General features: G+C 36.2%; 1 protein-coding gene across 2 annotated transcripts in view; it reads right to left on the bottom strand.

The window, feature by feature from the left end:
- The window catches only part of Nrx-1 (Neurexin 1), a 743,918-nt gene that overhangs the window by 22,692 nt on the left and 709,033 nt on the right, over window positions 1-12,193 (bottom strand). For both annotated transcript variants that reach the window (XM_083118572.1, XM_083118573.1), the window contains 4 exons: window positions 10,496-10,654; window positions 4,287-4,406; window positions 3,663-3,841; window positions 2,888-3,059 (listed from right to left, as the gene is read on the bottom strand). In XM_083118572.1, coding sequence (XP_082974698.1) covers window positions 2,888-3,059; window positions 3,663-3,841; window positions 4,287-4,406; window positions 10,496-10,654 — 630 coding nt within the window. The remainder of the gene's footprint in view (window positions 1-2,887; window positions 3,060-3,662; window positions 3,842-4,286; window positions 4,407-10,495; window positions 10,655-12,193) is intronic.

The following is a 12,193-nucleotide window of genomic DNA, read 5'->3' as shown; positions in this document are numbered from 1 at the left end:
TTTGCCCAAAACTACGTACATTTGGAAAGCGTTCCTTTGAAAGGTATTTGAAAAACTCTGGCCCCTTTTCTTGCCTAGTTTGAAGGAACACATTGCCTTGCAAATCACACAATTCAAGTTGGAGAGAAAAGCTTCTTGTTCTTCGATGTTAACGCCAAGAGGATTGCTAAATAGCTGGATGCTGCTTTTAAGTTCTTCAAAATCTTTAAATCTGGACTCACACTCATCCATTATTTCTTTAATATTTACACTGAATTCAGAAAAGTCCAGTGTTTCTTCATCTCCTGCTAGCCGCTGACAGCTTGGAAAATGGACCAGGTTATTCCTCTCCAAAGTAACATTGAAAATCTTCAGTTTATTACGAAATCCACTTACGTTTCCCATTAAATCTGACACCAGCTGGTTTCTCACCTGCAGTTTCAAGTTCAGTTCATTCAGATGACCTGTGATATCTATTAGAAACGCCAGTTGTTTAAGGAAATTCATAAATAGAACGTATTTTAATAAAAATACATAAAATTAATGTATTTTACAAACTGGCTTCACGGGCCGCACAAAAGGACATCGCGGGCCACATGCAGCCCGCAGGCCACCAGTTGGAAACTCCTGATCTAATCTATACCTGCTAAAACAAATGGCTGAATATAATTTAACAGAAATTAACAAATGCATATATTACGGACTAATTTACTCCTATGTTGGATATGGCATAATAGCTTGGGGTGCATCATCTTATAATAATACTGTCAGAATACTGAGACTTCAAAAGAGAGCACTTAGAATAATGTACAAACTAGGCTGTAGAGAATCTTGCAAAAAGTTATTCAGGGAGAAAAAAATAATGAAAATATACTCCCTATACATCTATAAGGCTATAACGTTTGTTCTAAATACTGGAAGCATGACTAAAAATAACCAATTACACAACCACAATAAAGGGGGAAAGATAATTATTACCAGAACCGACACAGACTCATTATCTCAAAACAATCACCAATGAATGCCGGGAAAATATTCTACAACCAGCTGCCTCATGACATAAAACTGATATCTCCAAAAAATAAACGAATACAAACAATAAAAAAATATTTGACAGAGAGAGCTCTCTACAGTATCAGAGAATTCATGGAACAAGACAATACAAGGCCAATGTACTAAACAGTATGTATTTTAATTGTATTCTTATTTTAATCATGCAACAATGATAATGTGTTTTTATTTTTATTGTAGTGTAATGAAGTGTATTTTTCAATTTTTACTTTGGTGTTGTGATGTAATATACTACACAATGTTTCTTCTTTTTTGTTATGATGTACTAAACTAATTATTATTTCATTATGTATCTTGACATTTTCAATGTCCTTTTAATCAACGGAAGAAAAGAAAATTCAAATTCAAATTCTGCTCAGTCATCATTCACTTGAAAAAGTACAGGGTCCGGCAGGGAAATCTGACAGTTTTAATTTGTCAACATTTCCGGTAGGCGGAGTCATACTTCATGCGGGAGCTGGGATTTCGCTAGACACGTGATGCCATTTCAGTTGGCATGGAACAGTGGAATTCTGTACATCGTCCTTTTGTTGTGCAAACATTTTTTTTTTTTTTTAAAAAAAATGGTGAATCTGTAGTTCGAACGCAACGAGCATTTAGGTTGCAGTTCAATGTTGGGCGTGAAGGAAGAGTTCCAACTCAGAACACAATATTGTTGTGGATACATGGATACATAACTTTAGGACTACTGGCTCTGCATTAAAAAGGACGCCACCTGGAGGAAGAAGAACAGTCCGCATGCCAGAAAACATCGATGCTGTTAGAGAGGCGTTAGTCAAAAGGCCCCATCATTCCACTGCAAGGGACGCTGCTGCTTTGGGCATATTGGATCAAAGTGTAAGGAGAATTCTCCTATTTAGATTTGCATTTCCACCCCTACAAAATGGTGATCATTCAACAGTTGGAGCAAAAGACTGGAAAAATCTTAAAACGTTTGCAGAAAACATGCTTGAACTGTTAAATGATGATGTGGTTATGTTGTTTAGTGACGAACCACACATTCACCTGGATGGTTGTGTTAACAAACAGAATTTCTGATACTGGGCACCTAACAATCCACAAGAACTCCATGAACCCCTACATTCTGAACGTGTTACTGTGTGGTGTAGAGTAGCCAATTTCAGCGTAGTTGGACCATATGTGTTTGAAGAAGATGGACATTCAGTGACAGTAAATTCTGAACGTTACATTACATTGTTGTAAGACTTTCTCTTGCCAGAACTTTACAGACAATGAATTGACGCCACACAAATTTGGCTTCAACAAGATGGAGCGACTGCTCATACATGGAAGACATCGATGGGTGTTTTCAGACAAATGTTTCCTGGGATTGTCATCTCTCAACGAGACAACATGCCATGGCCACCTCACTCACTGGACCTATCACCATGCAATTATTTTCTATGATGTTACCTCAAAGGGAAACTTTTTATAAACAAACCACACACTACAGAAGAACTGAAAGCAGCAATTCATAGAGAAATAGCGACAATTCCACAACGTTAGTGACAGGTTGGGAGAGTGTGTTCACAAGAATGGTTCATTTGCATGATGTCATTCTTAAAACGTAGAAATTTCTTTATCCAGTTTTTTTCATTATGATTCATAACTGGCACTTCATTTGCTGTTTTGTATCAAATTACAATCTTGTACTATGATTTCAAAAACCATCAGATTTCCCTGTCACACCGTGTATATGACTGATATCAGATATCAGTATTTCTTATAAATCTACACACTACTATTGTGCAAGTATAATATAAGAATAATTTACATTATTACAAGTGTGTGTAGAGTACTTGCTTTGTACATAATGACAAAACTGAAGTGAACATACCTCTTGGATGCTTTGTTCGAACATTGTAATCATCCAGTTGCAATGTAGAATTGGCTCCTGATCTTGTGAACCGAATCACATGATATGTATTGTCATTGACTTTAACATCAAGCTCACCAATAGGATGATCTTCTTTGCCCATGTTGTACACCATGAATAAATTTCCTTCCACCTATGGTAACATTAATACAAATGTAATGTTGCAATGAAACAATGCAAACAAGCCATATATGCACAATTTGAATAACAAAATTAAATTGGTATGTGGCTAATATTTTTCATATATTCTGTAGTATTAACTTTCTTCCCCTGGCAATTACTACATCGGAAAAGCATAAAATCACAGATATATTAGGTACAAGCAGTGACCAGCAGGGACAGATGATTGATGAGGATTTTAGCTTAGATTTCTTTAAAGAAAATGTTTCATGAATACTGACAAGCTGAATTGAGACCCAGAGCTGAATACCCCGAAACTCAATTTATCCCCTTCCATTCACAGACATTTTTGGACACACTAGCAAACATTTAAATTACATTAACTTCTCATACAGGTGATGAGAATGAAAATAACCAGGAGTTAGCCAATAAGGGAGATGAATATTAAGATATCTCTCTACATCTTTATGCTGCATCAATGTTAGCCCATGCATATACCCTAATATAATACTAAAAACAGTTCACAAGTTATCAGAAAATGTTTACTTCTGCTTTCAAATGGTATCAAGTATATAATTATTCATTTTTGACATTTTCTCCTGCAATAAAAACTTACAATCTCCAATTCCATATAATCATTTGAGGTGCCACTGTCAACTCGCATCAACACAGCATCTTCTTTATCAGTGATAAAGCCAAGAGCCAACATGTCTGTTTTCATTTCTGGACGGCGGTCATACGGAAAGAGATATGTGATGAGTCCTTGCCCGGGCCCAAACTCATATGCCACAGACTCTGGAAAAATATAGATTTGATTATAACAATATAATATTCTGTAGATTATGTAAATAAATTTATTTCCAAATTGCATATTAAGATATTAATCACAAGAACTTTCTTTGACAGAGTTCAAATTACTTTTTTTTACATATTTATAACCACAGATAATTCCATATGAAACATAATATAAGTACTGTCAATATATAGAATACACAATCAAAAATAAAAAGTATAATGTCATATACAAAATTAAATAAGCATTCCTGTCTCATTTTCAGGGTGTGCTATGTACCAATTTACTCAATTTAAATCATCTTGTGAGTTTAAATCACTAATTCCATAGGTGAACAAATAAACTTCACTAATTATGACTAGAGGGAGAGAGAGAGAGACAGCATGCAATTGGATTGCTTTTGTTCATGTGATGTATTCAGTAACAATATTAAGTAAAAATTCTTACCATCAGCACATGTTGGACCTGCATATGTTGTCATGTCACAATCACACGCATAAGAGTTCCACTTCTGAATGCACAATCCCCTGTTAGCACAAATATTGTGACTGCACTTTGAACTCTGCCCTGTAAGCAAGTAAGAAACTTAACAGACACACACGCCACTTATATACACACATATTTAATTTCAGAGTTCAGGTGAACTGACACCACTTCAAACTGATTTCAATGCTGATACTCTGATCATTGTACAATTTGAGAATATAAGAATTATGCCACATCAATCTCCCAGAGTTTTATATTTATGAAAGTGTCAAAATAATAAAATTGTTTTATTTGTTTCAAGGATATTTGGACTTACTGAAGGTGTAGATCGGCACTTGATGCATTCTACAAAATGCTCATTCCTGGAAAAGTTTCAGCTGACATTCATGATTAAACTTGAACTGATACTTTCTGGTACCAACACTGACACATTTGTGGTGGTATTAGTTCAGCCCTATTTATTTTAATACAGATTTTTTTAATTTTTTTTTTAGAAAAGTTGAAATACAACTCTAATGGCTATATTATGCTGAAAATGTCAACAATGAAAAGTACAAATGTGGAAGTAAAAGAAAATTACACAAAAATAAAGATTAACACAAATAAGTCAAAATGGCATGATTTGATATTATATAGCAGCAGTTGTTTTGGTCCCAGCCTACTGTTGCTATTTGCATTACTGAATGAAAATAAAAAATAGAAGAAAATAGTACAGACTAATAAAACATTATGAAAAGAAACAGATTCATCAACTTAAACATTCCATGATTTTTTCACCATTAATCCTACTACAAGAAATTAAGGTTGAATTACATTTGAAATTTTAACATTTTAGTTGCCATGGGCATTTTATCGAATTGTCTATAGCATGCACAATTGTACTGTCAGTGGTTCAACTGTGAATATTCCCAGTAGGCCAATTGACCCACCAGCAGTCAAGTGGCTGTTATATTTAAATTTGTCATGTTTGTAAGGCTCTCTGGGCAGATATTTTTAGAGTCAATGTGGCCTGCTGGGAATAACATTTTCGTTCTGCAAGCACAATATTTATATTATTATTTTATTTATTCATTTTTTTATTATATTTTCAATATTATTGATTATTGTTTCCTTTAGTACTAGCTAAAATATTTGTGCATAAATGAATTATTTGTGTCAATTTTTCCTTACAAGAGAGCAGCTGTGATCTGGTCGTTGTTGACATCCATGGCAGAGTAATGAGCACAGTGTGCTACAATGCCAGGGGCCCGGGTTCGAATCCCAGTTTAGACATGGATATTTGTGTTTGTCCCAATGAGAATCCAGAGAATTTAGAGAAAATTGATATGTGTGAAACTTGAGAAAAGCTTGAAAACAAGATCTCGAGATATTACGGGTTAGGGGTATTCCTTTCACCCAAAAAAGTTGGCATGGCATCTGACTGCCACGTGGAAGACCTGGGTTTGATTCCAGAGGTGGTTGATCCAAGATCGGAATTTTTCAGACCTTTTCCTCGTATAAGCAGCTCCTGGGTTCATGAAGCCTCAAATCAATGGGTACCTAGGGGTAACCCTGGGGGATAGAGGCAGGCTAAGCATGTAGCTGATCACATCACCTCCAAAATGGCCATGATCAAGAATATGTGGGGCCCAACCCACACATCCTGTAAATGTGCTTTCATGGCACAGTACTATATTCACGGGAACTTTACCTTTTTACCTTACATAGTTTTTCTTATATTTGTTTGCATATTTCAAATATTTTATTTATCACATATTTGTAAAACATTATCATTTATTTAGTATGCATTACAACGTACATTACAGCACAAACTTATTACATGCTAAATACTTTTCATTGGGTTTTCTTCCACTTTTCATCATAATTAATATGAACTGTGCAACGAAATGCTTCTAATAATAATACAATACTATATGTTAATACATATACAATGTTGTAAACAAAATGACAGAAAAAAATAGCATAGTATTTTGATAGGCTCCATTCAGTTTTTGAATCAAACTCTGCAACTTGAACAAACAAGTGCCACCATTGTGTTCTTCAGTTGCAAATTGCCAAAAGCAGAGGAACAAAAAAATACAGGAGCAATAAAAGGAGAAAATGTTGAGAACAATGACACTGATCAAATGAAAGCAAATGTAATAATACTAGTGTTCATAAATCTCCTATGAGCATATTCGAACACATGAAACATTTCAACAATGATAAGCAGGTGTCAATCCCTTGAACCGCCAGCTGTCAGGTTGGCCTCACATGCATCAATTCATGGTAAATCACAAAGAGTCTGGCAAAGAAAAAATACAATTATCTAACATATTATTGTCAATAATGGGTCATGCAGGTACTTACAGGAAGTAAGGAAGTAAATGAGACTACATTACTGAAGTTGAAATTTTGGCCTCCTGCGTACGCCAACCAAAATCTCTGCTGACTTACCAGTAAAGCATACGCTTGTACCACTGGCGGTACATGTGGCAGCTAAAGTGTTAAAATGTATCTTAAAGATTTCCTGGCAAAAAACGAGAAATAGATTTTCTCAGGTGATACGCTTTGTTTATTTTGGCCATATGTAATATTTTAATTGTTTTCTGTTAATTTCACAGAAATCTGTTTGATTATTTATTGGCTGTAATATTGTGGTTTGTGTTATCAAATATATAGTTTCTGGACTTATGTGTAATTAAAAGTGGCATCGGAAGAGGAAGTCATTTCCGGTTTATAAACACTTGTAGAACTTTCCAATCTTTTATTGATTCCGTAGCCAGGACAACAGTGCGTGAAAAGGCGAAAAGTAAGTTGAGTTGCGTGAGATGATGTTAATTTTGTGAAAAACACTGTTATAAATGAAAAGCTGCAGCTTAATTGAAATGTGATTGTATTTGTGAATATCGTTGTTATTTTGCAATGATTGCTTAAAGGTAAAATATGTTATTTAATTTGTAAAATGGCAAGAAGCTATTTCTTTTTCTAATCGTACATCCTGAGAATGCTCAGTGTAGCATAACATTAAGGAGAGTCTCATAACTCTGCCGCACAGGGAGATTGGGTAGCTACAGTGATGTAGTGATACAGTGGTGAACATCAAAAAGGAACGTCACACAGGGTATTAACCAAGTGAGCTCTTAAAAATTCCCAAGTTTTAACAGGCCAAGGTCACTTTCTTTTCCCCAATAATTTAAAATGATAAGAGTCAAAGAGCCATATGAAAGCAGCTGACCTTGAACAAGCCTCGATGCGCAGTAGCAAAAGGAGGAGGTACAGACTGCCATGGAAAATGTGCATTGTCGTTCTTTTGTTTTTCGAGTGGTAAGAATAGGTTTGGTTTTCGTTGTGACTGTTCATGTTTCTTCAGTGATATCACAAAAATTTTTCAACATATGTGTGCAAGATGGTTACAGAAACACCTAAGCGTTATGTGCTAGACAAACAAGCGTGAGATATGGTATACAAAGTGTATCAGTTCTTCCAAAGTGAATCTCGCAGTGCAGACAGTGCTTCGTGTTCGCCAGGGAACAGTGTTGCCAAATGTCCGGAGCATACAGCAGTTGCGTAGGATAGGTCTACGTACAGTTCAGACGATTGTAAAGGAAGTCAGGTCATTGATTGGTGATACAGGGTTGTTTGTTTTTTTTTGTTGTTTTTTTTGCTTGCCTGGCAAATGTCGTAATCGGCGAAATAATGTTACGTACTCGGATGGTTTTGATAAAGGGGTATTGCATAATATTATATTTGATAGGTACGCAAATGGCGAATTTCCTATCGCGGTGAAACTTTGGGCAAAATTGAAGGAAGCTATCGGGTTTGCAGGCAATATGTGGCCAGTGTTAAAAATTATGAAGAACATGGGGTTCAGATAGAGGAAAGGCAACTACGGGAGGAAATTTTTAATGGCGAGGGGTGATGATGTAGCTGCAAGAGTGATCTTCCTCAGAACTATGCACGGAATCAGGAAAGCTGGTACTGCAAATATATACTATTTAGATGAAACCTGGGCCAATCAGAATCACAATCACACAAAGATAAGCTACTGGAGAATGAGTGATGGTTCTGGTGGATTAAAAGTGCCATTAGGAAAAGGTGTTCGTCTTATAGTGTGTCATGCTAGTTCAGCTGCTACAGGCTCCAAAACAAACAGTACTGACTATCATTCAGAAATGACATCTCCCGTGTTTCGAAAGTGGTTTCATGAGCAGTTCTTGCCATTTCTCGCTCCTGAATCTGTGATTGTAATGGACAACGCGAGCATACATTCCTTCCAAGTGGATAAAGTGCCTTGTACGAACACAAGGAAGGCGGATATTATGGCATGGCTTTGTAACAACAACATTCCCCACACAAGCACGCAAATCCAAGCAGAGTTGTTGCAGTTGGTGAAACATCATACACCAACTCACAAAAGTTAAGAAATCGATACAATAGCAAGAGACTATGGTCACAGAGTTGTTGGTCTCCCAACTTATCATTGTCAGTACAACCCGAATGAAATGATCTGGGCCCAGGTGAAGGGGTATGTAGCTGACAGGAACAAGACTTTCAAAATTGCCGACATAGAGAAACTGACTCACGAAGTAATAGACAGAATAGGTGTTTCCGAATGGGCAGATTGTGTGGCTTGCACAGAGAAAATACAAGAAGATAACTTCCAGTGTGAATTAGTCACGAGACTATGTCATCGAGCAGGTCATTATAAATTTGCAAGACACTGATTCCAAAGAACTTGAATCAACGTGACGAGGTTGACAGCAGTACGGAATGAGCATTATGTAAGTAAATCGCATTTTATTTTTATTTTCAGTTAATATTATGAATGCCAGGCAGTTGTTTAGTTATTGCGAGTGCTACAAGACCGGCACATTGTCTCTGGGGTGAACGAAGTTGCATTTGCCACACCACAAAAAATGAATCAAGTTTTTCTCTCATTTTCTCAGTAACCAAATAACATATCGCTGTAAATATTATACAAACTTAAAATTTGGAGGTTTTTTGAAACATTCTCACTGGAAGTTATTTCAAATCTCATTTAATAAAAATCGTCTCACAAGAGACAATAATGGTCACTTCCTTCAATTACTTTTAAGATTCTACACATTTAATTTACAGCACAATACGATTGTCTAAAGCTTTGTGGTAATACTAGTGCAGGATTGGTATCGATTGTTGCAATAATGGCCGTGCAGCGGCAATTTAGAATTGTTGGAATGTACGCCGTTGTTTTTTATTTTGTAAGAGCTGGCGAGAACCCGAAACGGTGAGTTGGTGGCAACAGCGGAAATGCATCTCCTCTCTCTGTGTGGAGTTGTCAAGGTCAGCCGCTTTCATATCACTCTTCAACTCTAGTGATGTCAGCTATTGGAAGGCCAGCAGTGGTTTTAAATGGACCATGTAAAGGGTATATGTATTTCTCCATTACATTGTAAGGTAAGGTAAGGTAAAGTTTCCCATACATATAGCACCATGCCATGAAAGCACATTTAGGGGATGCAGGGATAGCCCCACACATTCTCGATTGCAGCCATTTTGGAGGTGATGTGATCAGTACCATGCTCCAGCCCCTCTTCCCCCAGGATTGCCCCCAGGTACCCATTGGTTTGAGGGTGGGTGAGCCCCAGAGCCGCTCTATGTGGGAACAAGGCAGGAAAAATTCCAACCTTATATCTCCCACCCCAGGAAAAAAACCCACGTCTCCCGCATGGCAGTCAGACGCTCATTACACTGTACTTTGCACAAGATATTATGATATTTTACTTATGTAATTTCTGCTTTCAATGGCACATATACCAATGGTACAGGCAAGCACCCCTACCCTTCATCCAAACAAAACATAACCCAATAATGCTAACCTATCCTGACCAATATTTCTAATATCCCACCAATATGCACCAAACAACCACCACTATGAATTTCAAGATGGTGGACTTCAAACTTACAATAATAAATCTCTGTAAAATAAACTTTGCACAGTTAATGAGATATGTTATGTAAATGCAGAAGAAAGTAACCAATGTTGTGGTCTTATTGAAAAACAAGGAAATCTTACAATTTATACCATATCCTGAAAAATAGTATTGTATCATGTATGGCTTGTTGATTTGTGGATTTATTTTAATAATTCTGTAACAATGACTATTTTCTCCTAGCTGTAAAATATTACATGTTTTTCTTCTACTTACCATCACATCCGATAGTAACTTGGTTGCTTTGTATCAGTGCATCCATTATAATATCAGGAGATTCTCCATTAAGATCTAAACTAGCTAGACATCCCTCGAATCCATGTCTCGACACCATTTGTTTTGGCAACTTTGAATACATCTCTCTTGGAACACCTCCTACATAATAGAAAGAAAGATCAAAATATTAAACTATGATTGTGAACTGTAATTCTTTGCATTTTATTAATCAATCAAATAAATCTTCTTCAGTGGTTTTACTCTTAACTTTTCTAAATGTTTCATCCTTTATCACATGAAGCCCACAAAGTAGTACAGTGGGATCCATAAGTATTACCAAGCAAATTATCCATCAGCATGTTTACTCCCTTTATTTTATGCAATGAGAGCTTCAAGAACTAACACACAATGCTAAACAATCTGCTTACAACCACTGAACCAGTACACATAAAAACACAGTCCTTAAAAATACGTAGGATGAAGATAAAAACCAACGAAAATAGTCATAAACAATTTGCTGAGCAATACTTATGGATCCCACTGTACAAACAAGTTGGTCTTTTTCAGAAAAAAGAGAAAACACAAGTTCTTGTACACACCCAATAATACCCTACGCACATGGATTACTCAAAACATAATAATAATTGCACCAATAAGGGCAATATTTCCAATAATTAAATATCCAGTGCATGTTCTTGACAGGAAATTCTCATGCAGTGGCAGAGAAAGTTTTTAAAGAAGTAAATATTGTGAGAAAAATGGAATAGAGATAATAAAGAAACATGAAACACTTCCTTGAAGTTTAGGTGAAGTAGACTTACACCCAAATATAGCCACTGTGTTAGGAATTTAATCAGTAGCAGTGGCGTGCGGTGACATTTAGACCAGGGTACGCAACATCGTCGCACTGAAGGGAGGGGTTAGAGGGGTCAGACCCCCCCAGTCCATCGTGTTATACAGAAAATTACTTTTTTCGAAATTTTGTAATGGCAAATTTATCATCCTTGCATAATTTTCAAATAACAGGAATAACTTTTTGGAACGGCATAGCAGCATTTATCACTCCTTGCACCCTTTTGTAAGACCTTGATTCATCCCGCACAAAAGTTGTTGCTTGAGAATAAAGAATCACGCCATATTTTAATTATTTTTTTTACGAGGAACATGTCCTGAAGATTAAGGGGAGCAGAAGCTAGTTTAATAAAATAGGATGTCAATTATTGAAGCATTAACGAGAAAACTAAGGAATCTCTGATATAATCTTAAACGCTACCAGAGAGATCCAAATGTAACGAGGTAAGATATATGTATGATCTTTTATATTTATATTCGCAAATACGTATATTCTGATGTAGCTACGTACAGTCCACCAATTGACTTCGATTAATTCCTACATGCAGCGCAATTAACATTGAACGCGAACGAACTGGCATAATGATTTTTCGTGCTTTCGTATAGCATGTGATAAATTTGATAAATGTCAGTATCCTCCGTATCCTCTACTATTTGACACACCTTTCTCAGAGGAAACCAACGAACAAGGCCAACAAATAAAGTTTCCGCTTTTTCTACTGCCAGTCAATTGTATAGTTCTATTTTTTAAAATTATTTTTTCTGAAAATGCGTAACATACTGCTTACCATCATTCATAACTCCTGCTTGAAACAAGTCCTGAAAATCAGGAACACACACACACAC

Source organism: Lepisma saccharinum, chromosome 3 (genome assembly GCF_977018435.1).
Source record: "Lepisma saccharinum chromosome 3, izLepSacc3.1, whole genome shotgun sequence".
Classification (NCBI taxonomy): Eukaryota; Metazoa; Arthropoda; class Insecta; order Zygentoma; family Lepismatidae; genus Lepisma; species Lepisma saccharinum.
The sequence above is the reverse complement of the archived record's forward strand: the minus strand, read 5'-3'. Positions and strand labels throughout refer to the sequence as shown.